Raw genomic sequence first — 24,737 nt, forward strand, 5'->3', positions numbered from 1 at the left:
AGAAATGAATGGGAATGCTGATCAGAAAACCCAATACTAATCTTATGAAGTCTCCTTGACTTCATGTCTTACCTTCACTAAAAGGTCCTTGGCCTCCTTCTCAAGCCATCGTGGGTAAAAGGGATTGTCCATGCGGATGGAGTGGAAGAGCTCTTCTTCATCTTGCCCGTGGAATGGTGACTGACCGATCAGCATTTCATAGAGGAGAACTCCAAAGGACCACCAGTCAACAGAATGGTTGTATTTCTGACCCAGCAAGATCTGCATGACCAAAAGGCAGAGACATAATTAGTAAAAATGAGATAAATGAGTGACAACCCTACATGCACTTCTCAAGGCCACTCAGTAAATAATTGATGGTGACAACAGTATGTGGTTTTAACAAAGATCATGCTGAAAACCACATCTTTTGAGAAGCTAATGATAGAAATGAGGGAGCAATGCCAAAACTGAGCAAACACTTTTGAGTTTCAATTTCTACTTTTCCTTTGGACTTAAGTAAAACAACTGAACTGTGCTGTTAGCCTTCATTTTCCCCTCTGTGATGTGAGGCGTTGGGTAGTAGATTCGGACGTAGGAAAGCTGGTGTGTTTCTAAGCTTTCCAGTGCCTCTGAGTTGAATATCTAAACCAAACCCATGTGTTGTCCTGACTTCTATCTACCATCCTGAGGCTTTGCATAAAGTTTCTGTAGGCAATCAAGCATCAAAAAACAGGTCATCTGACCTAGTCCACTCCTTAAAGCCTAACTATTCATGGTTCTGCAACTAAGGAGTCACATTTGTGGTCACCATTATGAAGAGAGAAATTTTGTGACTGTGCCAAGAGAGAGACTAGTTTAACACACTGTTCAAATCCAGAAATCGGAGATCTTTAAGCCCTACGTACAGCTTGATAGCGGTGTTTCAAGTGGAACCAGTCTGCTCTATCCTTTAAGGAAGTGGATTTAAAGTCTGGAACCTAACTTTTTAAAAGATGTCTACCCTTTCATCAATCCACTTTCCTGGCAGATAAGGCTTTGTATTCTGGCCTTTCTGCAACTTCGTTGTTTAATGTTGGGAGAGAAAGGGTACATGTCACTCTGCTCAATGCCTGCCATCCCAACAAACCATGCTGTGCCCTTCTCTAAAACAGTACATATGGTCCATCAGTGGAAGAACGAATAAACAAAATGTGGTCAGTACATACACTGGACTATTATTCAGTCTTGAATAAGGAAATCCTGACACATGATACAACATGGATGAACCTTGAGGACATTGTGCTAAGTGAAATAAGCCAGTCACAAAAAGACAAATACTGTATGATTCCACTTATATGAGGTTCCTAGAGTAGTCAGATTCATAGAAAGAGAAAATAGAATGATGGTTACCAGAGATTGGGGGAAATAGGGGGTTGTTGTTATGGGTACAGAGTTTCAGTTGTGCAAGGTGAAAAAGTTCTGGAGATCTTTTCCACAACAATGTGTGAATATACTTAACACTATTGAACTGTACTCTTAAAAAAGATGGTGTATTTTATGGTATATATATTTTACCACAATTAGAACCAGTACATAGTAGAGCACAATAATAATTTGTTACATGGAGAAGAGGAGGAAAATGTTATCTTTCATGACTGCTGCTCCCAGGATGGGCTGGGGGCAAGCTGCTTTATTACCCAAAACAAAATGGAGAAGGGATAACAGCACGGAAGCACTAAACTTAAAAAGCAAGACCGGGACCCTCTCGGGGAAGTACCATCCTTTCCACACTGCAATTTGCAGCTTCGCTCATGGATCCGAGTGAGCACGTCACATAAACACACACACGAACACACAGAGGTCATGTTACTATGAGCGCTCCTCCTCTGAAATGGAATTTCCCCCCTCTTCTTAAGTGGGTCTTTGGAATGAATGGTAGAATTGTAGCCTGAGGAAAGGAAAATGACACACGATTCCAGACATTCCAGTCTTTTCCAGGAAAGCTGCATATGACCTTTTGATGCAGTAGAATAACGTGCACAGACCACCTCTGAGCCCTATCCCACCCCAGGCCTGTCCTTGGGAAACGAGAGAAGCGTGGAGCAAGGTTCAGCGATACCGTGAAAGTGCCTGTAACACAAGACTTGCTAAACAAACAAACGGCAACAACAACAACTGTGATGGCCATATAAAATGCTGCCGGTTCTGCTGCTGGCTTAGTCCTTTACTGTATGGTGTTGGGTAGATTCCTCAACCCCTCGAAGCCTCATTTCTGAAAAGCAGTGATAACATCTGGCTAGCTTATTACTGGGTTGTGGTAAGGATCCAGGGAAAAGTAGGAAGGCCTACATGTTCTCTGATAAATATCCTGCTGGATGAAGTGTCACCCATTTGTGAAAATAAGAAGCAAGCTGCAAACAAAATTTTGCAATCTGCCACTGACTTCCAGTATAAAGATGCTATCCGCTAGCCTTAACTCAATATCTAAATACTGAAGTTCACTTTAAGGTTTAGAAAAAATAAACTTCGCCTTAAGGAATAATCTAAAAGTAGACCCAGGGAGAATGATAAAGAAAATGAAGATGCGCACATGCACACACTTCGTTCGGGCAAATTTGCCTTCACTGGGGCCCGGTTCACACGCAGTTTGCAGGATGTGCCACAAGGGGGAGCCCACAGCAACCCAAAACTGCTCTGAGGTCACGTTGTTGTCAACAACTTCATTTGGTAGGACAAATGGAAAGAAATTTGGAGGAGAGGAGACAGCCGCGGCGGAAATGAAGTCTTCTAAGGTTAGAGGATGTTAATAAAGAATTTCAGTCTTAAGTTAGGAGGAAGAAACATAACGCAGATTCACACTCAAATACACGCCGTTATTTGAGTGTGAATGTCTGTAGATGGGGGCTGTTACACATCAAGTGCTATGTATTTTATTTCTAAGAACCCCTGAGGTAGGTCCTGCTGTCCCTATTTAACAAAGGCCATGACTGGACTTAGGGAGGTCTCATGTCTTATTGAGGGTCTCCTAGTTAGTGAGTTGAAAGCTTCGTTCTGAACCCTGGTCTTTTGGGATTTTATTACGTAACATTCCTTTCATACTATAATGTTGTCTCCTGGATTTAAACCTCCACCTCACATGGTCATGCTCACACTAGTCTCTATTTTTAAAGAAACTGCGGTGGAGCAACACTGGCTGGCATGGCCCCCGTTTCCATCTCAGCCTCTGGTGCCTTCTATGGCCTTGTCATCTTTTGTTCTGTTCCCTCCCCCATCTTTACTCAAATAATTCAGGTCATAATGACATTCCCACTCGACGTCCGAGTCTCTCGTTCTCTCTTATACAGAGCGACATCTGTAGTTCCACCTTCCCCATGGAGCCAGTGAGGTACAGCCTGTGCAAGCTTCCCTTGTGGATGTGCATATGGCGGCACGTGCTGTTCTGGTGTATTAAATGACCAGTGCCCTACAGTTTTGTGACTTCTGGTTTCTCCAGGAAGCAGCTTCTAAGTATTGAGTCCCACGTGGACTTACTGAGTGGCTAGCAGATATCAGAAAGTAGGGTGTTGCCCTATTTTTTGTCAAAAAGAGCTTGGACCTCCATTAGAGGTCAGACCCCTCGGTCTTGTAACTGGGAGACAAAGGGAACCACAGGGCTTTTGAGAAGAGCTTCAGGTCTCAGGACACGAGAATACTCCCTGGCTTTGGAGAGCACAGTCTGTTCTTCGTGCATCACTCCTGATGTTGCTCTGAAAAGCATTCATTTCTGTGATGTGGGTTCTCCTGTCAGGAGATACCAGTGTCTGCCAGGTGGGCTCCATAGCTCTGTCCTAGCTGTTCTGTGCCCTGTGTCTTTCTAACGCCTGGCCTGGCTAGCCTTTTGTTTGCCGCAGAGTCCCTTCCTTGAAGGAGCTTATCCTTAATAGGGGAGATGGCAACTGAATACACGAAAAAACAGTACCCACAAGAAGGGAAGGTTAAATTATTGTTAAGGTTCAGAGGCAGGAGAGCACACTTCATTTTTTTTTCTTTTTTTGAGGGAGGAGACGGCAATGGGTCAATGAGTGAGAAAAAGGAAAAACTTCACAAAGTAGATGGCATGTGAGTAGAGCCTTGAAAAATGGGTAGAGAAGGGAGAGGCTAGAGAGCCTTATTGTATGAAGGAGGCCCAGAGGTGGAAACTCAGCAGAGTCAGAGATGGACATTCAGGATGCCTGTCTCAGTGTGGTCATTCATTCAGCAAACAGTGGATGGTGCACTGAGCTAGGAAGGAGTGTGGAGAAATTCAGTTTATTGGTAAATTGGGTTACACGTGTGCTGTGGTAGCAGAGGAGGAGACAACTGATTATTCCAAGAAGCCAGAGGCATCTTTAGGGAGAAGATGGCCTCGGAGGTGCGACAGTCATAGACCAAGGATTCAGAGTGCATGGTTAAGGAATATGAGAGATGAAGGCAAAATAGAAGTCTAGGGACATGTTATTAAGGACCTATACTCAGGGTTTTGGCTTACACCAGCTGATAATGGGGACTTCTTGAAGATTTTAAAGCAGTGGAATGACAGGTTTGCCCATTAGAAAGGTGAATCTGGTGTCTTGGTGTGGCAGTGGCCTTCAGAACAGTGGATGCACCCCAGGGGTCAACCAGATGGTGCAAGGAAACGTGGGAAGACAATAGTAGAACTTGTATTTACGCTAATTTAAAAAAATCCAAGAGTGACACTGGTACCCTCATTTAGAAATTTACACAGTGACTGCAGCATCCCGAGGGAAGAATGGGAAGCCATATCTCAGGAGCTGGTGGTGGCTCTGCTTGTGCATTTGCTCTGAGCATATCGTAAGGGGTGTTACTATTATTACTAATTATCCTAAGGTGCATCATTTATGCTGCATGCCCGGTTAAGGGGATCGGTGGGTTCTGCACTAGCCCATTTTTACAAAATGGCAAGTCCTTAAAAATTTATCTGCGAAGAGGCTTGGATTGATGATAATGCTAAATAATGCAAACGTACGTAGAAGGTAAGAAAACGGCAGCACAGAGGTCTCTCTCACTCCTAGTCTGAGCTCTTTGTCAGCCGCGTTATAATGAGGCTAAAAGCAATGACGATCTCATTAGTTATGACAAGTTGGCTAAAAAACTTGGATGTATCAAAACATTGTTTGGAATTATGGACTTTATCCACTGTCAACGATGAGCCTTGCCTTAAGTACATATTGCAAAGCCTTTGTCATCGTGTGCCTCTGTGAGTATCTTTTCCAGCTAGGAAAGCCAATAAGAGCTGAAAGAAACTAATCAGACCTTTGAATCTCAGAATCATAAAATGTTAAATCAAGATTTTAAAAAGTTATTTAATCTCACTATTTTAATGAAGCATAAATATGTTTTTACTATTAAACAATAGAATAAAATTTAAGTTATTGAAAACTTTTTTTTGTTCATTTCATCTTCAGTTCAACTTGATTATATTCCTTTTTATGTATGTTTTATAACATAGACTATATTAATTGGCAATAATGTATGAGATTCATATATAATATACAAATACTGGGATGCTTTTGAATTGATGAGGGAACATGATCAAAAAGTTTGAAAATATGTAAAGAGGATGCACTGGCAGTTGGATATTGACGGAGAGGAAAGCCAAGCAAAAGGGTATCATCGGGGTGCAGATGAGAGATGCTCTGAGGGTCTGGGGTAGGGAAGCAACAGTAGGATGAGAAGGAACTGGAGAAGCGTTGGCGATCAAATCGAAGGCATGCACTTTGAGGATCGAGAAGGAATCAAGGAATGTTATTAATTCAGTCACCAGATTGGGGAGGTGGGAGAAGAGGCGTGAGAGGTCCTTGAGATCTAAATTTAGAAGGTCGTGGTGTTTGGATTTGGGAGGGGTAAGGAAGAAGGAGAAGATTGGATAATTCTTAGTTTTCTGGCTAGGTGACTGGATGGACGGATGCATAATTCACCAAGAAAGGGGTAGAGGAGAAGGGTGTGGGGAGAGCAAGTTCCACAGAGAGAGCAAGTTCCTTATGTTTGAATGGCTGTGACGGCTTGTTGGAGATCCCAAGTGGGAAAATAGACATATGGGTCTGGAGCAAGAAGAAGAAGTTGGGACTGGCCATGTTGATTTTGGAGTTGAAATCATAGTCATAAATACAGTTGCTCATGGAGAATGTACGGTGCGAGGAGGACCGAGAATGGAATCGCGTGAAGACATGCATGTTTGAAGATGAGAGAAAGAGACTGAGGTTGCAAAGAGAGAAGGAAGTCATTGAAGCTAAATTCTGACAGATGCAGAAGGAAACAGAATCAGGAAAGGAGGACTGCCAGGGAAAGGAGATGTCACAAGGTGTTTGTAGACAGGAATGTTAAGAGCCGTAATTTCTTGTTGACCACAGGCCAATCTTGCATTTAAACAAGGTTAAATCAAAATTAAATACCATGTAAGCACAGGGCAAAACCACATATTTCTTAGATTCAGGATGCCACAATTACTTTGGCAATGACAGGGATTTGCTACTAACATCCATCAGAGGTCCATCACTGTCCATCAAACAACCATCACCGTTCACACATTTATTAATACAGTTATTCATTCTTCCAAAAAGGTATTTATTAACACCTTAATGTGCCAAGCCCAGGACTCAGTCCTTGGATGTAAAAGCGACTAAGATCACACGTGACAAAATGGTATAGAACTAGACCCACCTTCTACCAACGTCACTCTCCTGGTTTTGATATTGCACCACAGTTATATAAGATATGACCATTGGGGGAAACTGGGCAAAGGGTATATATTTATATATATGGCTGATGTTTCTGTACTGATTTTGCAAGTTCTTGTGAATCTCTATCTCAAAATAAAAAGTTTTAAATAAGTGAATAAGAAACAGCCCTTGACTTTAGAGCAATACGCTAGTGCAAGAGATTCAAAGATAAAAAGCAACGATGATGAGTGTGATGCTCTGGGAAGGACCAAGGGGTATGGGGCTGTCTAATCTCCCTGCGCTGGGCAGTGAGGCAGGGCTCCATAACAGGGGGAGAGGTGGGTGGAGTCGGATTGATGGATGTCCTCTGGGCAAATGCCATTTTCTGGGGGCTCAGACATATGAGAGCAATGCCTTTTTTTTTTTTCTAAACTTTTATAGGTTCTCCCATTTTACACTTGCAATAACATGTGATGTAACTATTCTCCTCATTTTACAGAAGAGGGAGTGGGGGTCGGTAGACTCCAGCAATCTCTCCATGCTCACACAGTGGCAGCTTGGAAACCACATTATAAATTTTTCTGGTCCCCCAATGAAACCACTGCACTGCCTCAGGTGGATGCTTACGAGCCTGTTCAGCGTCCACGTGGTTCCTCACCGTTGTTTCCCCTGGTTGGTCTGAGAGGAGTGAATATGTTTTAAGGCTGGGGTTGGGGGAGCCATGAAAGGACATGCTGAGCCATTCCAGACTTGCAGAGAGAACCTAATTACCGTGAGTACCATCCCCCACAAAATAATCACAGCAGCCCCTGGGTGCGGCTGCATTTATGAAATACCCAGAAAGACAAACAAATCCTGAACCAAAATACTTAAAATCTTCTGATTTTCAGGGAAGGAAGAGGCAGGGGTGCTTGGCCCAGGTGTGTTGAGCTGGGAAGGGGCCGGTGTAGGCCTTTCCAGCAACACATCCCTACCTCCGGGGCGATGTAGTCAGGGGTTCCGCAGAAAGTGTTGGTCTTGGCATCTCCTAACATGTTCTCCTTGCACATTCCAAAGTCCGCGATTTTGATATGTCCATCTTTGTCTAACAGGATGTTATCTAGCTTCAGGTCCCTGAAAAACAAAAGCAAATCACAATCTCACTTTAATAAATATGATTTTCATAAAATAGAATTGCCCCAGGAGGAGTGGTCGCTTGTCTCATCCCAGCCTGAGAAGCTGACGAGTGGCTGCTTTCCTGGTTCTCCTCTCCCTCCCAACCCAGTTCTCAGTCCACAACTCCACTCATGGGCTCACTGCTGTCTCCTCCCTGCTCTTTCCTCCTTGACCAGTGGCTCATGCTCGGGACTTCGCCAATAGCTCTCTGTGACCCAGGCCAGCCTTCTCAGGGCCTAACTCTGATGGAATTTATATCTGCCATGCCCAGGGCAGCACTTGGGCAATCTTTGGAGCTCAATCCATATTTCTTGTATGAATGGCTGAGCAGGTAGTGAGATGGGGAATGTGTTCTCTCTCCAGTGTAGCATCCTTCACTTTTAAGAGGGGCCTTGAAGAAACAATGCCTGGATACAAAGAAATAGCTAGTGATGAGATGTCAGGGGCCAGGAGTTGGTGATGCGTTTGGGGAAGGGTGGTATTTAACACTACACAATATGTAACCCTATCTACTTGCATACAAGATAGGAGTATAGATAAAACCAGTGCTTCAAGGAAATGGCTGGTTGCTGCTGATTCTGCTTTTTGACTTACCAAGGAGTACAGCGCAACATAATAACAGACGAGACACAGATGGGAGGCTCTTTATCCCAGGACCTTTCCCAGGGGTCACGGCGAGGAAAGAAAGGCCTAAAAAATACACTGACTTTATGCCATTTTCCAAGTATTTCTATTTGTTTCTTCGCGGATAAATTATACTGTACCTAATTCTAAGACCAAGTGAAGAAGGCTGCTCCTAACTAAGAATAATGCTAGAACCAGGATCCGTCTGATGCCAGAACACCAAGGCAATAAACTCTTCTTTCCTTAGAGAACCAGTATCCTCATAAAGCACCCATTAAGTTTTTAGGTAAATGTAACTGATAAGAAGATTTTTAAAAAATGGATGAACCAAATTACAGCTCCTTGTGATTCTACCTGTGGGTCCAAGAACATTTCTGTTATTACACATGATACCTTGAATATCTGAAAAGTGACACCAAGTTTTCTCTTGTCTTTCTTTCATCAAGGTCAGGAAGTTTGTTCCTCGTATGGCATGGCTTTCAGACCCTTCAACATTCCAGCCCCTCCCATCCAAATATCTCCAATCTGTCAATTTTCTTCTTAAAATACGGTGCTGAGAATGGACCCGATATGCTCCAGATATATACTCTCATTGGTGCAGATTATGGTGGACGGTTAGCTTCTGGTATGATCCTCCAGCCTCTTACCTCTGTGGCCTGAACTACTGCACTAGTGGGTTAGAAGCTCCATTACAATAATGGTTAACATTGAGCTTACTGTAAACTAAAACCTCCAGGTGTTTTCTTTTTTTGCCCTACACAAATTGCCATTATACTACTTTCTTCTCATCCTGTACCTGTGAAACTGATTTTTTAAAGATTATCCAGGTGCTACACTTGACATCAATTTCCTTAAACTTTTATTTTACCAATTTTAGTCAATGGCACTTTATGAATTCTAGTCTGTTATATATCATCCAGCCTTTTTTCTTTTCATGTCATTTGCCTATGAATTTCTGAACTTTATGAAATCTTTCTTTAAGTCTAGGATATGTGTTTGGTGATGGCTACCATTGCCTTCCTTAGTGAGTGAAGATGACTTGGGAGAGAGCAGGAACAGCTACTGTTCTTACCCTTTTTTGTACGTCTTCTTAGAGAATTTGCTGAGAATTCCCTTTTCAAGGATTCTGCTCCCAAAGGCCTGGCAAGCAGCCCCGTCTCCTCCACCCCAGTGGACTGGCCCAGAGGTGGATGTCTGACTCAGCTGGATCATTCAGACTTTCTCTTTTAGGATGTTGGGGTTGCAATGTGGCAGCACTAATCTGTCTTGGTTTCATGCCTGAACTGAGAAGGTACTTAGGATGCTTATGGCATATCCTCTAGCATGCCCTTGGAGAAACAGAAAACCAGTCTGTAAAAGGAGAAAAATGAAGTGGCTAGGCCAAGAGCAGAGATGGGGGTCATGTAAACCCAGAGAGAAACAGATGGGAGAGAAGCTACCTTTCTTTCCGATGGGTCTGCGTCCTTGATTCCAGTGTCTCAATGAGGCTGAGATTTTGCTTAAGAAGTTTGAGTGGTCTTATGTTACCTGACATCAATATTCATATTAGTCTAAAGTTCCCATCACTATTGGTTTTGTCTCTCTCATTAAACCATAAGCTTCATGAGGTTGGAAACACGTATTGCTTGTTATATGCCGTACTGTGACTGCTCTGATAAGAGTAGAGCCCGTATTGAGCATTCAGTAAATATATGTTGAATGAATTCATCACCAACGACTGATTACCAGTTGCAATTAAGTCCTGAGTAACTTCCCTTTCCTTGTGTTCTCCACCTTCTGGGAGAATAAACTAGCCAGAGAGAGTGAGCATGGAATGCAGGTCTGTTTCGGTGGAGTGACACTATTAGCAGATGTCCCTAGAGTTGACATCTTCCATCTGGGCCAGCTTGGTAGTCTCCATAACCAATGCATCACAGTTTCTGCCTGACTGGGTGGCCTGGATGTCTCCAGGATATGTGAATATATATCTGACATTCATATCAGCACGGTTCTATTTCTCTCATCCTAACTCAAATGGGGTCACACTTTCATTATCAGGATGAAAGACTTCGATTATGTCTACGTCTTCTCAGGTCTTCTGCCTTCTTGTGCCTTCATTTTAATTAAATACACTTTCACTATGACTTATGGATTATATTCCAATTATAGGTCACATTTAACTCCTCCTTCTAAAATTGCAGGTTCATTTTCTAATCTGAACTCTATGCAATATTGATATCTTTTTGGGTTTCTGCTGTATGAAACATATTTGCATCATTTATAGCCACGTACATATGGTCCTAGAAATTTGGCTGAAAGATGGTTTTGGGGGCATCACTAAGGAGCCAGATACCTAGCTGCTGTGCTATACATGGATCTTGAGAATAATGAACATAATATCTAACATCTGTATTGGATTTTATGACTTTCACATGCATTTTATCATCTGATTCTCACAACAGCCCTTTGACATGGAATTATTATTATTCATATTTTTCTGGTTAAAACCACAGGCTCTTCAGGGTTATGTGATTTATCCCAGCTCACACAGTCAGTCAGTGTGCTAGGATGCAAACCCAGGCTTGTCCTCTTTTCCATACCCTTAAACCAAGCTCACCTAGTCTTTCTCACTGAACGGGTCTTGCTAAGATATCCAGAGTCTTCTGTGACTGCTAGGGTGCATTTTATCCAATTCTAAAAATAAATGTTCTCTGGGCCTCAGGCTAGGAAAACAAGCTGCATGTCCAATTTTCAATCCACCCTCTAAAGTGGGCCAGGTGTGTTAGGGGGTTGGGAGAGAAAAGGTCATTGGTGCTTGGATCTCTCAAAGCTGGAATGGGAAAGGTCCAGAAGTCTGCCATGCAGAGCCAAACCTCCCTGAGGGTAAGGACCGGGGAGAGGAAGACTAACTGAAAAGGCCTCAGAACCCAAAGGCCACAGTGTTCACAGGTACATCAGCTATTTACTCCTCACAGGACACCAGGAGCCAGAAAGGAACTTCAGAGACCAGGTCACCTGGCGTGGCTCTGGTAAGTACCCGTCTGCCCAAGAGGCAGCACATCAGGGCATCAGGTGTAACAGAGAATTCAGTGGAAGCCTTTCATTCAGTTATGTGGTCAACACAAGCAAAGCTTTCCATTTGGAAGAGGCAGAGTGGGAGTCAGAGGAACCAGCTTCCAAATCCCAGCTTTACTGAAGTCACTTAGCCAAGCCACATCCCCTCTCTGAGCCTCTGATGACTCATCTGTAAAATGCGTACAATGATGCCCGCCTTGCTTATCCCACAGGACCCTTGTGAGCATCAAATGAGATAATCCATGTGAAAGCATTCATTAAGTGGCTTCAAATATATGGGTTGAGCCTAGTGTCATCATTGATTAAATATCATCTGAAGGTCCCTTTTGGTTCTAACATTTCTAAGATTTGAGATTCTAGATTCTTCTCTTTCTATGTCTTCATATTTTCCAGCTCCTTGTTTTTACATTTAACCCAAACCAGAGCTGAGGCATCGTTTAAGATGCCACTGCTTTTACGATTCCACTAGCAGATGGTCAATGAGGATGTTGCCACCTGCTTCTCTACATCTTGGCCTCAATTCTTGTGACTGCCTGCCAACAGCCTTCCCGATAAAGCTGGACACCTTTGGTTAATATTCCTCCACTTGCCCTCCTTCTTCCTATTTCCATACCTTTTCTGGAGTCACCCCTTCCATCTGCAAAGCCTCTGCCTCTTTAAAAAAAATCCACTTTCTGATAGGAATATTTTGTTGGCAAATCCTCACCCAGTTCTGATGATACCTTCATTTTTATTCCCTTCAGCACTTACTTTAATTAGAATCTTATTCACTTGGACTTTTTTAGAGTGTGCTGCTTGTATCTTTTCATGTACTTATTTTCTACCTCCACAAAAACTCAAATGTAACAAAATAAAAACCCAGAGAGTGGCTTCACTAGGTGTCCAGGAGTTGGGATTTTCCTAGCTTTTGTGGCCACCCCCATGCTTAACAAAGAGCTGCACATTCAGTGGACAGTTACCAGTTGTAGTGGGTTGAATGGTGGCCCCCCAAAAGATAAGTTCACATCCTAACCCCTGGAACCTTGTGAATGAGCCCTTATTTGGAAAAAAGGTCTTTGCAGATGTAATTAAGTTGAGGATCTTGAAATCAGATCATCTTGGATTATCTGAGTGGTCCCTATATCCAATGTCAAGTGTCCTCATAAGAGAAGTACAGAGAAGAGACACACAAGAAGAGGAGGAGACCGTGCAAAGATGGAGGCAGAGGCTGGAGTGATGCAGCCAAAGCCAAGGAATGTAGGCAGCCACCTGAAGTTGGAAGGGGCAAGGGAGGATTCATCCCTAGAGCCTTCAGAAGGAGTGTGGCCCTGCTGACACCTTTATTTTGGACCTCTGGACTCCAGAACTGTGAGGGAATAAATCCCTGTTGGTTTAAGCCATCAAGTTTGTGGTAATTTCTCATGGCAACCCTTCAAAATGAATACATCTCTTTTGTGCACAAACCCAGAAATCAAATCATAAGTGGCCAGAGGAGAGAAATTAGTAGAATACCCTTATTAATTCAGTTGCCAAATGAAAAGTTTGGGTCAGTGCAGTTACACATGGCAGCTGAATAATTTCTTAAGGCAAGCCAGTCTCAGCGTCAGTGAACTTGCTAGATGATCTCTCCTCAGTTTTAAATATTTGATGATGTCTTTCAAGGATCCCTTACAACCTCAGTGAACACACGACTAAATAAACCCCATATTCCTTTTTACTGGTGCATAAGAAACCTTAGAAAACAGGATTTCCTGTACATGGACATAGTAAGATCTATAAAATGGGTACAATTTGTTTGTGATGTTAAAGATGCTTATGGATCCTTATTGGTCCTTTTGTTCTGAGTGTCAATAATTTACAAGATGAAATGATAGAAAGAAACATTGTGGTATGGAGAAATAGACTGCACTGGGGCAGGTGGGGTTTAGTCTCATGAAGTCCCTGTCAGCTCTAAGATCTTTCTCTCTCTCCAGTCTTCCTAATTTTTCCTCCCTCCCTCCCTCTCTTCCATCCATCCACCCATCCATTCATCCCACATGATCTACTGAGTGCCCTGGTATAGGTACATTTTAGGTATATTGCAGGCATTACAGATATAAAGAGAAAGAAAAAAAATGTGGATTCTGATTATGGTTTTTGATGTTCTGGTGGGTATTTCTCAACTTCCTGAAGATTAAAGGATGGTATAAAACAGGTTTTTTATCTATTATTTTGTAGATAGACCCCCTCCCATCTCTGGAAAAAACAAAACTACATCCAAAGGTTGCTAAAAAGACTGCTTAAGAAGAATGACTTCCCAACCGCCCCCAAGTCTTTAGTTTTGTGACTCTAGATAGGGCAGCCCTCCCTTGGCTGCACCCTCTGGAAATGGAGAGGTTCCCTAAGTGAATTGTCAGCTTGCTCTGTAAGCACTGAAGCTCACTATTGACCATCTCTGATGGAATGCTCTGGACTGTGTATACACAGTTGGCTGTCTTCAACAATCGGGTGGGACATCACGTAACCTGTATTGATGACTCCGGGTCGTTATTACCACCACTTGCCACAGAACAGCATAAATCCCGCTCTCCCGGAGCCTCTCAGTTGTCTTGTATTTCCCTTTATGTCAGGTTCTCCACTGTTCCTTCAACCGCAGTCATTCTGCTGGCCTCCGGCAGCTCGGGCAGCCTCCTGTCTAGTTCCTTTCTTTGTTTTCTTTTTAGTTTTTTCCCCTAATCTGCAGCAAGTCAGAAACCAGACAACTAAGCTTTTGAAGGTTCGTATGTTAAATAAGTGTCAACCACGTTTGGAGAAAAGAAGTAAGGAAACTGAAGTACAATGGCTTTCATCTAAGGACGTAAAATGATGGTGTCCAATAGAGAACTTTTGGACAGACATCCATTCATAAAAGAGGGTATGTGTGGCATCCTTTGTGCTTGTATGAGGTGTAGGCTCCTACGTTTCCATGGGCGTGTGTGAGTGTTCAAGGAAGACCCCCTCCCCCCATGGAGAGCATGCAATAAGCATTTCTAGGTGGCTCAAAGCAGAGACAGGAAAAAGAGGAGACACAAAGGAGACAGAAGAGAGAGAGAGCAACGATAAAATGCCAAAGAGAAAGCAGAGTCATGGAAGGAAACGAGAAAAACAGAGGTGAGAAGGAGAAGAAATGTAAGGACGAGAGTACAGAACAAAATAAGATCAGAACCTTCCTGCTTGTGAGACTGGAATCTCTGACTTGGTTGTTTTTAAATCATCATCCGTGTTATCACGATGGGCAGGAAGCCTGGTGTGGAACTTTCTGCCACAAAAGCACACTGGCCCGTCACGTCACTCAAGCACAATGATAAATTAACGGGAAATCCAGACAGCTCAGTATTTGTCTGCAAAGAGTCAAATTTACCTGTAGACAATGCCTTTAGAATGGAGGAACTGCAGCCCGAGAATGATTTCAGCAGCATAAAACCTGAGGGAGGGAAAATCGAGGTTCAATGTGGATGCGTGGATGGGACAAAATGGAATCCCCATTTTGTATAGGGTGCTCTGCTAAATGGACACGTGTAATTTATACGCATACATGCATAGTTTTGTTTAACCCCAACAAAAGGAAGATGTCATCCATTCCATAGGTCTAGACGCAGCCCTGAGGGCAGGAAACAGCTGGTATCTTTAGTTATTCTACCCGCATCTAGTGCTCATTCTTATAGTTTAAACTATAATGCTCAAACTGTCATTTTTTGCTAATAACACAAACATTCAATGTAAGAGTACAGTATAACAGGAAAATCATTTTTCCTTTTATTTTAAACTCTGCTTGGAACACTTAGACCTGTATGTGGGGTCATTCCAAAGAGATCTGACTTGTTCATGTGCAAGAAACGCAGCCTGACAGGTGGAGGAAGGGATAGGAGAAGATGGGAGGTGAGACATTCCTCCCCATCTTTGATGACAGACTCAAAGGAAATGGGTTTGAACTATCACTAGTGGGATTAAAGTTAGAGAGAAGGGAGAACTTCCTGGAAGTGAGGTTTGCTGGATCTCAGAGAAGAATGCAAAGTCCCCTTCCTGGGAGGCATTGAGGACAGGATAGATGGCATGTGTCTGTGATGGCTTCCATGGCTTACAGAGCTGGAGAGGACGGTCAACCGAGAGAATCCTTTCTAGCACGAAAAAGACCTGATGATTAATCTGTTGCAGAAATCCCATAAAATTATCTCTGGGCACTTTGCTGATGGTTCCTGGAGGCAATGAGATCAGCGGCGTGCTACCCACTGGATTTGACAAAACGGCCATTTCAGCCAAGGGTTCTGCAGGACCTGGTGGAACAAGTCCATCTTTCAACCCAGCTCAACCTAAACTACTCCAAGTGCTCCTGAGGGGTGAGTGAAAGATTACTGAGCATCAAGCAAACAAAGCTAGAGCGTACCCCCATTTTTAAGTGGGCCTGGAGGCACGGTTTTCTTGTTTTTGAATGTCACGGTGGTTTCATTACTCAGAAAACGGGACCCACAGGAGGAAGAGTGGCAGGGGTTCTGGGGACTCAGCAGCAGTCCCACCCGGTCAACGCAGCCCGCTCCATTTCGCTTGCATCTCGGGTTGCTCGATGCCCAAGAAGGTGCAGATTTATTCTCAGAGAGCGTAAGGACCTCTTCCGGTTTCCTAATTTCCATGCCCCCGGAGCCAAATGCTTTAAGGCTTTACATCGAGCTTCCCTTTAGGGCCTCAGTTACAGCTTCCTCCCCACGGCCACCCTCAAGATCTGTGTTCCATTTGACTGCTTCCTTTCAAAGGGCAAATGTTTGCTTCTGTGTTCAGATTATGTAGAAGCCTGGTGCACTGGGGTGGTTCCTTAAGACACTAAGCAGTTGATTTCAAAACACAGAGAAATGAAACAAAACTGACTTGAATTTAAGCTTCACAAACTGGGGAAACTGCTGCCTTGTTTGCTAGGTTTCCAGGGGATTTAGGCCTGCCCCAGGGTTGAGACACGCTGAGAGAAGAAGCAAGAAAATGCCACATGGGAAAAGTGTTTTGTGGGCCCTGTGGGTCCTCAGGACCTGTCAAGACCAGTGAAAAATCCCAACCCCTTGAAAGGGCTCTTACGTTGCTCTGGAAAGATCGAACTTGTGACAGCTCTGAATGTGGTACATTAAGTCTCCTCCGTTGAGATACTCCATCACAAAAAAGAGGTTTTCCTAGGGAAAAACAAAACAGTCCCAACTTTTAGCTTCTTAAAAAGCAAAAACAAGGATTACTTTTCAAATGGATGTAGATTATTTCAGAGGAACCAATTCTGTCTTGAAATGACTTACAAAAGACTGTCAAAATAATTTAGCTCATCTATAGCATTTCTGAACCCCAAGGAGCCTGGGGAGTCTGGCGGTGGGGGATGGGGTACGTGTCATGTTTGCTAGGATGCTTGTATGCTGTGATCCAGCAGATGGGGCACAGCATGAGGAAGGGTCCCATTGGACTTTCCCCTCGACAGTAGGATGGTGTCGGGCACTTAGTGGGTGCTGATCATAAACCTACTGAAGTTGGCAGCATGTAGAATGGGAAAGAGAATACAAGTTGGGGGCCCTGGCTCCAGGGGCAGGGCTAGAAAGCATTCATTCAACACTCAGTAAGTAGCTCTGAACATAGTCTACGGGCGTGGCACCATGGCAGGAGTGAGAGTGGGGATGCTCATTCCTGCCTAATCCATCAAAGATGCTGAGACACAGTCCTGCCTTCAGGGAGCTTACAATCAAGTATAGTCTTATTTCTCTCCAGACTCGACTTCACTTGTTGCAAAACATGGCTTATGAGCCAGCATGTTGCTCCTAACAGAGACACCAGGCATGTTATTAGAGGTGGTTTCCTTGAATGGCAGCCCTGAAAAGCAAGGCTGAGTGGTCTTCAGCTTGTGGTCAGGGTGTCAGAGGTAAGCATGTTTACAACGCTTTGAGCACCTTGATTTTGAGAGTCCTCGTGAACCACAGAATTAGTAATCCATGAAGTGTGGAGACGTTTGGCGTGTCTATGCATGAATTTGCACCTGCAAACCTCACCTGGGTGACTTTTTAACAGAATTAACCTTTAAGTTTCGATGTGAGACTAACTGAGGCCCTGAGGCATATGAGGTGACGACAGTAACAGTGTTCTGGCCTAAGAGTGACACACACTGCCTGCCATTTGTACTAAGGCCAGGTTTCCACAGAACTGGGGAACCAAGGATTGTGGCAATTATCTCGATAATTCAGGTAAAGATATATGTCCTGGTTTTTCCAAAGTTGACCTCAGATCAAATTTATTGGTTCCATGTATCTTTAACTGGAGCCCACTCTTTCTCTTGTGGACAGGCCAAAATTTTCTGTGGACAAAAAATCCTAACTTAACATTATTATTTCAAACATAATTTGAGATTAATCATTTGCCCCATCTGCACATACCTGCTTTCTCATTAGCATATCTTCCCTCTAGCTTTTGTTCTCATAAGTCATATGAACAACTTCTAACCATTACCTGTCTACCTCAAGCTATGAAGACCTGTGGACACGCAGTGGTGGAATCTCCAAAGTACTCAGGAGAACCAAAGGGATAAAAGCTTAAAGTAAGATCACTGATGTCAGTGCTCAGATGAAAAGCTCCTTTTAAGTGTTAGGATGCTCACAAATTCCCCTAAAGGTGAAATTTTGGAATTTAAAAATTGTCAGTTTGGACTTGGAGAAAGTGGGGAAGGTGACTCAAGGCACAAGGTCAACCCTAACTTCTCCATGTCCCCAGTACAGTGGTCCCATCAATTCTTGCATCTAAATCAGACCCAGCACCTCTGCTGAGCATTGGTGGCTGAATTTGTGTGGTCAAAGAGAGTCTAAGAAATCACGGGGTGCGGTTGATGTTCACTACCATGGGCATTCCAAGAAGACCCCACTGCCGTGGTGATTGTTAATCAAATAGTAATGGAGATTTACAGCATGTTGGATGCTACACAATCCTACTAAAAGATTTTATGGCTGCACAATAAATCTTTCAAAAGAGTCTGTTCTAGTTATCATCTTTATATTAAGCCAGGGGCACTGAAAAGGCTCATTGATTGTCTTTTGTTATTCATGATGGCATTTTGCTTCAGTTGAAGCTTTTGGTTTGGGTGAATAACAGCTAAAACATGGGCTTCTTAAAGGTGGGTAAGTGCAGTCCATGCCTGAAGTCCAGCTTGGGAGGGCAGGACGGGGATACCTATTATCCCGCTAGAGGGTGCCATTCTGAGGATCTCTGCCCTCTTCTAGGGGGTTCCGATAGCTATTTGGGAGTCTTGGGGATCCACTCATCCAGGTGACTGTTGGGTTCACTCTGGGCCCAATGAGATGGCTCCATGATGAAATCAGCATAAATGTATGTACATACAGACCATGCAGTAGTGGGGTTTGGGTTTCAGGATCATGTTTTGAAGGATGGATAAATCTTTTAAAAGTGGAATCCCAATTCCCAGTCATCAAAAGTAAATAAATATGATAGACAAACTTTCATAAATGGCTAGGGAAGGAGTGCTCAGAGCTGAAGGTGACCTGCTGCTGACCTGGAACCCTGTAGGACCACCTTCAGAAAGAAAAGTCTGCCCACTGGAAAAACTCTGGTTTGGGTTAGGTAGAACCAAATCCAGAAGGACAAGACTCAAGGTAATTGTTAAGAACATGGGCTTTGCCCTTTCTCAGACCCGAGTTCAGATTTCCTCTAATTGAGACCTTGGAGAAGTCACTTAACCTCTCCTGAGCCTCATATTCTTCATTTGTGAGATGGAGGAAATAATAATCCCATCTCATAGGGTTGACATGAGTGTTAAATGAGATGATACATGTAGAATGCTAGCTCAGGGTTGTCACTCAGCATGCACTTGATAACTGGTAGCCGTTGTCATTAGAGGAAACAATTTACACGCCAGTGAAAAAAACAGCAGATGAGAAGAACTAAATAAATGAGGAGATATTCATTCCATGTTCATAAATAGGAAAACAATATTGTCAAGATGTCAGTTCTTCTCAACTTGACCTATAGGTTCAGTGCAATCCCAATCGAAATCCCAGTGAGGTATTTGGTGGATGTCAACAAACTGATTCTAAAGTTTATATGGACAAGCAAAAGAGTCAGAATAGCCAACACAATACTGAAGGAGAAGAACAAAGTTGGAGGATTGACACTACCCAACTTCAAGACCTACTATGAAGCCACAGTAATCAAGACAGTGTGGTACTGTTGAAAGAACAGACAAGTAGGTCAATGGAACAGAATAGAGAGTCCAGAAATAGACCCATATAAATACAGTCAACTGATCTTTGACAAAGGAGCAAAGGCAACACAATGGAGCAAAGATAATCTGTTGAAGAAATGGTGCTGGACATCCACTATATATTATAGTATTTCCACATTTCTTAATTTACATTATATCTTATGGCATAAATTTACATGACATCAAACAAACAAACAAACAAAAAAACCCAGCAGCTCCTTTCCAGGGAAAGAAACTACACAGTCCTGAGGCTCTTGAAACAAAGAGGGCCACAGGGAGTTAGATCTCCTCCAATGCTGCCCTTTCTGTTCTGATCACAAGCTGAGAGGAAATGCAAAGCAGGGTAGCGAGGGGGAGCGTGAGCTTGTGACCCACGTCATACCAACACAGCCCTCTCTTCTTCGTGCTGGTAATACGTTAACTGATGCATATCATTCTTTTGAGGAGTGAAAACTGAAGTGGTGATGGTGTTGGGAGATGGGATGCTCCAAATGTGCCCTGACTCAGAATTTATCAACAACTTGTGGCACAGCATTTGTGGGGTGCAGAGTCTCATCTCTGTGCTGTCATTCACTAGCTGTGTGATCAGGTCAACCACGCCATTCCTGGGCCTCTGTAAAGTGAGATGTATCAGTGAAACCCTTGACTAAATTGCCCTTTACTAGCCTAAAGACCCCTGATTTTCACCATACATTCAATTTTTTTTTCCTTTTTCTTGGGGGAAAAGATGAAATTAGCAAACAGTGACTATTGAGTACAAGACCCATGTAGTGCTGCCCAAATGATAAAATAAATATTGGCAAGAGGATGTTATGCTTGCAAAATTCTTAAGAGAAATCTTTGTCTGGAAACAATGCATATTTGAAGTATAATGAAAAAACAGAGAGAGTTGGTGGCAAGATGTCAGCATAGGCAGACTCTGTACTCACCTCCACCCACAGTCACAACAGATTTACAACTACTCTTGGAACAATTACCACTGAGAGAGAACTGAAAACTGGATAAGAGGAACCCCTGCAATAAGTGACAGTCCTGACTGAGGTGGAAGAGGCATAAATTCCTTTCTGGAGAGAAAAAAAGGCACCTTCACAACCCACAGTGCTTCATGGCTGCCCAGGAGCAATCCAAAGGTATGCAGCCCTCCCTGGAGCAGTAGGGGACCTGAGCTGGGGAGCACTGCCGCTATAAGCATTTTTTGGACCCAGCACAATCGAGATGAGTGTTCAAATCTCTGGCCTTGCTGGCTACTAACAACAACAGGGAATACCCTGAGAAAAGCTATTTGATATGAAAAAAAAAAGCTGGCTCTTAAAGGGCCCATGCACAAAGTCACCTGTTTCGGAAAGCAACCTAAAATCACCAGAAAGAAAGGTGCACAGTCTTTTGGTGAAAAGAGACTCAGCTGATAGGCTCTGGGTGCATCTCGGTGAGAGCTGAGAACTCTCCAGGGACTGAGACATTGGCAGAGCCATTATTGTGACCTAGTACAGGTGTGCTGACACAGATGCTGGCAGACACCATTGAAGTTCTTCCCCTGGCGCCTCAGCCCAGGGTCTGCCCCACCCACTAAAGCACCAATTTAATCCAGCTCAGTCAGTGCAGGCAGCCTGCCCTAGGGACTGGGCCCATCCAGTAGCAAGTCCCCGGGCAACTTGTGGGCCTGCAGAGGCTAGGTGACTGGATTCTCTGCAGCCGTGTGAGTGGGTCCACCTCTGCAAGGCAGGGCATTGTGTGGGGAGCTGGTGGAGTGTGTGGGGCATTGGTGGAGCATGTGGGGCCCCTGCAGTGGGGAGACTGGGTCCACTTCAGGGGGTTGGGGTGCACACACAGGGTAGGACTGTGTTGTGATGGTGTTTGTGGCCCAGTGGATGGTGGGGCTTGTCAGCTGCAGCAGACTTGTGCTTCTCAAACAGCCACATAGGGGATTGGCCCCACCTTCCAAAGCCTGAAACAATTGGGTGCTCCCATGCCTGGGGCCATCCCCAGCCAGCTGCAATCCCGAGAGAGCTGACAAGAGCCTTGTAGGCTGGAAGCCTACAGCATTTGTAAGCCCCTGAGCCTAGCAACCAGCCACGCTGGGGGCCTACACACTTAACAGAAAAACTGCAACAGGAATGTGCTATTAGACCTTGCAGCCAACTCTGCTGGGGCTCCCCATGCCTGATAAAGAGACTGAAGGGTCCATAGCACCCACATGCAGCTGAGCACTGCAACCAGCCAGCCAGCAGGACAGCCCAGCCTCCCTGGGCACCTAGAGAAACAGCAACCCTGCCACAACAGAAGGACACATGTAGCCCACACAGGGGTCACTCCTGGAAGATTTAGAACTGGTGATGAGAGGGAAGCACACTGCTGGGCCTCATAAGGCATCTCTTACATAAGGTCACCTCTCCAAGATCAGGAGATGTAGCTGACCTACCTAATACATAGATACAAGCACAGAGAAAGAGGAAAAATGAGGAGGCAAAGGAATATGTTCCAAGTAAGGGAACAGGACAAAACCCCAGAAAAAGAACTAAATGAAACAGAAATGAGCAATCTACCTGACAGAGAGCTCAAACAAAGAGTGTTAAGGATGCTCACTGATCTTGGGAGAAGAATGGATGAACTCAGTGAGAAAGTCAAGAAAGAATTGGAAAATATAACAAAAAACCAACCAGAAATGAAGAATACAATACTGGAAATGAAAAATTCACTAGAGGGACTCAAAACCAGAGTACAGGATGCAGAAGAACGGATCTGCAAGCTGGACGAAAGACTAGAGGAAATCACCCAAGCTGACCAGCTAAAAGAAAAAAGAATTAAAAAGAATGATGACAGTCTAAGGGACCTCTGGGACAACATCAAGTGCACTAACATCCATGTCATAGGTGTCCCAGAAGGAGAAGAGCAAGACAAAGGGACAGAGAACCTATTTAAAGAAATAATAGATGAAAACTTCCCTAACCTAAGGAAGGAAACAGACATCCAGGTACAGGAAGCACAGAGAGCACCAAAAAAGGTAAACCCAGAGGCCCACACCAAGACACATCATAATTAAAATGTACAGAATTAAAGATAAAGAGAGAATCCTAAAAGCCACAAGACAAAGATGAGTTACATACAAAGGAAACCCCATAAGGCTATCAGCTAACTTCTCAGCAGAAACCTTACAGGCTAGAAGAGAGTGGCATGATATATTTAAAGTGCTGAAAGGAAAACACTTACAGCCAAGAATACTCTACCCAGCAAGGTTATCATTCAAAATGGAAGGAGAGGTAAAGAGTTTCCCAGATAAGCAAAAATTAAAGGAGTTTATCACCAAGAAACCAGTCCTACAAGAAATGCTAAAGGGGCTTATTTAAGGGGGAAAGAGAAGACCACTAATAGGAAAAAATTATCTGTTTCCATAATAAGAGTGTAACGGATACAAACGCACAAACGAGAGGTTAGATATGATATCAAAAAAAAAAAATGTGGGAGGAGGGGAGTAAAAGAGTAGAGCTTTTAGAAAGAGGTCAAACTAAAGAGACCATCAACTTAATATAGATTGCTATATACGTAGGTTATTATATATGAACTTCATGGTAATCACAAACCAGAAACCTGTAATAAATACACAAAAGACTAAGAGAAAGGAACCCAAACATAATAGGAAAGAAAGCCATCAAATCACAAGGGGAGAGTGCAGAGAAGAAGAAAGGAACAGAGAAGAACTAGTAAAACACCCAGAAAAAAAGTAACAAAATGGCAATAAGTGCATACTTATCAATAGCTACTTTAAATGTCAATGGACTAAATGCTCCAATCAAAAGGCACAGGGTGGCTGATTGGATAAAAAAAACAAGACCCATATATATGCTGCATACAGGAGACACACTTCAGACCTAAAGACACTCACAAACTGAAAGTGAAGGGATGGAAAAGATACTCCATGCAAATGGCAATGAAAAGAAAGCTGGGGTAGCAATACTCATATCAGACAAAATAGACTTTAAAACAAAATCTGTAACAAGAGAGAAAGAAGGGCACTACATAATGATCAAGGGAACAATTCAACAAGAGGATATAATACTTGTAAATATCTATGCACCCAACATAGGAGCACCTAAATATATAAAGCAATTATTAACAGACATAAAAGGAGAAATAGACAGTAACACAATAGTGGTAGGGAACTTTAACACTCCACTCCACTTACACCAATGGGTCCATCATCCAAACAGAAGATCAATAAGGAAACATTGGCCTTAAAAGACGCAATAGATCAGATGGACTTAGTTGATATATACAGAACATTCTATCCAAAAACTGAAGAATACACATTCTTTTCAAATGCACATGGAACATTCTCCAGGACTGACCACATATTAGGTCACAAAACAAGTCTCAATAAATTGAAGAAGACTGAAATAATACCAAGCATCTTTTTTGACCACAATGGTATGAAACTAGAAATCAACTACAGGAAGAAAATCAGAAAAGCCACGAGAGATTAAACAAAATGCTACTGAACAACAATTGGGTCAATGAAGAAATCAAAGAAGAAATCAAAAATACGTGGAGACAAATGAAAATGAAAATACGACATGCCAGAATTTATGAGATACAGCAAAAGCAGTTCTAAGAGGCAAGTTTATAGCAACACAGGCCTGCCTCAACAAACAAGAAAAATCTCAGATAAGCAATCTAACAGTGCATGTAAAGGAACTTGAAAAAGAAGAACAAACAAAGTCCAAAATCAGTAGAAGGAAGGAAATAATAAAAAATCAGAGCAGAAATAAACAGAGACTAAAAATAGAGAAATACAGACTAAAAAAAAAAAAATAGAAAAAATGAATGAAATCAAGAGCTGGTTTTTTGAAAAGATAAACAAAATTCACAAACCTTTAGCTAGACTCACCAAGAAAAAAAGAGAGAAGACTCAAATAAATAAAATCAGAAATGAAAGAGGAGAAATTACAGTGGACACCTCATAAATACGAAAGATTATAAGAGAATACTGTGAAAAGCCATACACCAACAAATTGGATAATCTAGAAGAA

The 24,737-nt window shown here is 43.0% G+C and overlaps 1 protein-coding gene across 1 annotated transcript in view; it reads right to left on the bottom strand.

Annotated features, from left to right (window-relative positions):
• The window catches only part of PRKCQ (protein kinase C theta), a 128,419-nt gene that overhangs the window by 11,739 nt on the left and 91,943 nt on the right, over positions 1–24,737 (bottom strand). The window contains exons 13-16 of the mRNA XM_058532380.1: positions 16,551–16,642; positions 14,851–14,913; positions 7,634–7,772; positions 73–261 (exon numbers count right to left, since the gene is read on the bottom strand). Of these exons, the coding sequence (XP_058388363.1) occupies positions 73–261; positions 7,634–7,772; positions 14,851–14,913; positions 16,551–16,642 (483 nt within the window). The remainder of the gene's footprint in view (positions 1–72; positions 262–7,633; positions 7,773–14,850; positions 14,914–16,550; positions 16,643–24,737) is intronic.

The sequence above is a fragment of the Diceros bicornis genome, chromosome 36, assembly GCF_020826845.1.
Source record: "Diceros bicornis minor isolate mBicDic1 chromosome 36, mDicBic1.mat.cur, whole genome shotgun sequence".
Lineage (NCBI taxonomy): Eukaryota > Metazoa > Chordata > Mammalia > Perissodactyla > Rhinocerotidae > Diceros > Diceros bicornis.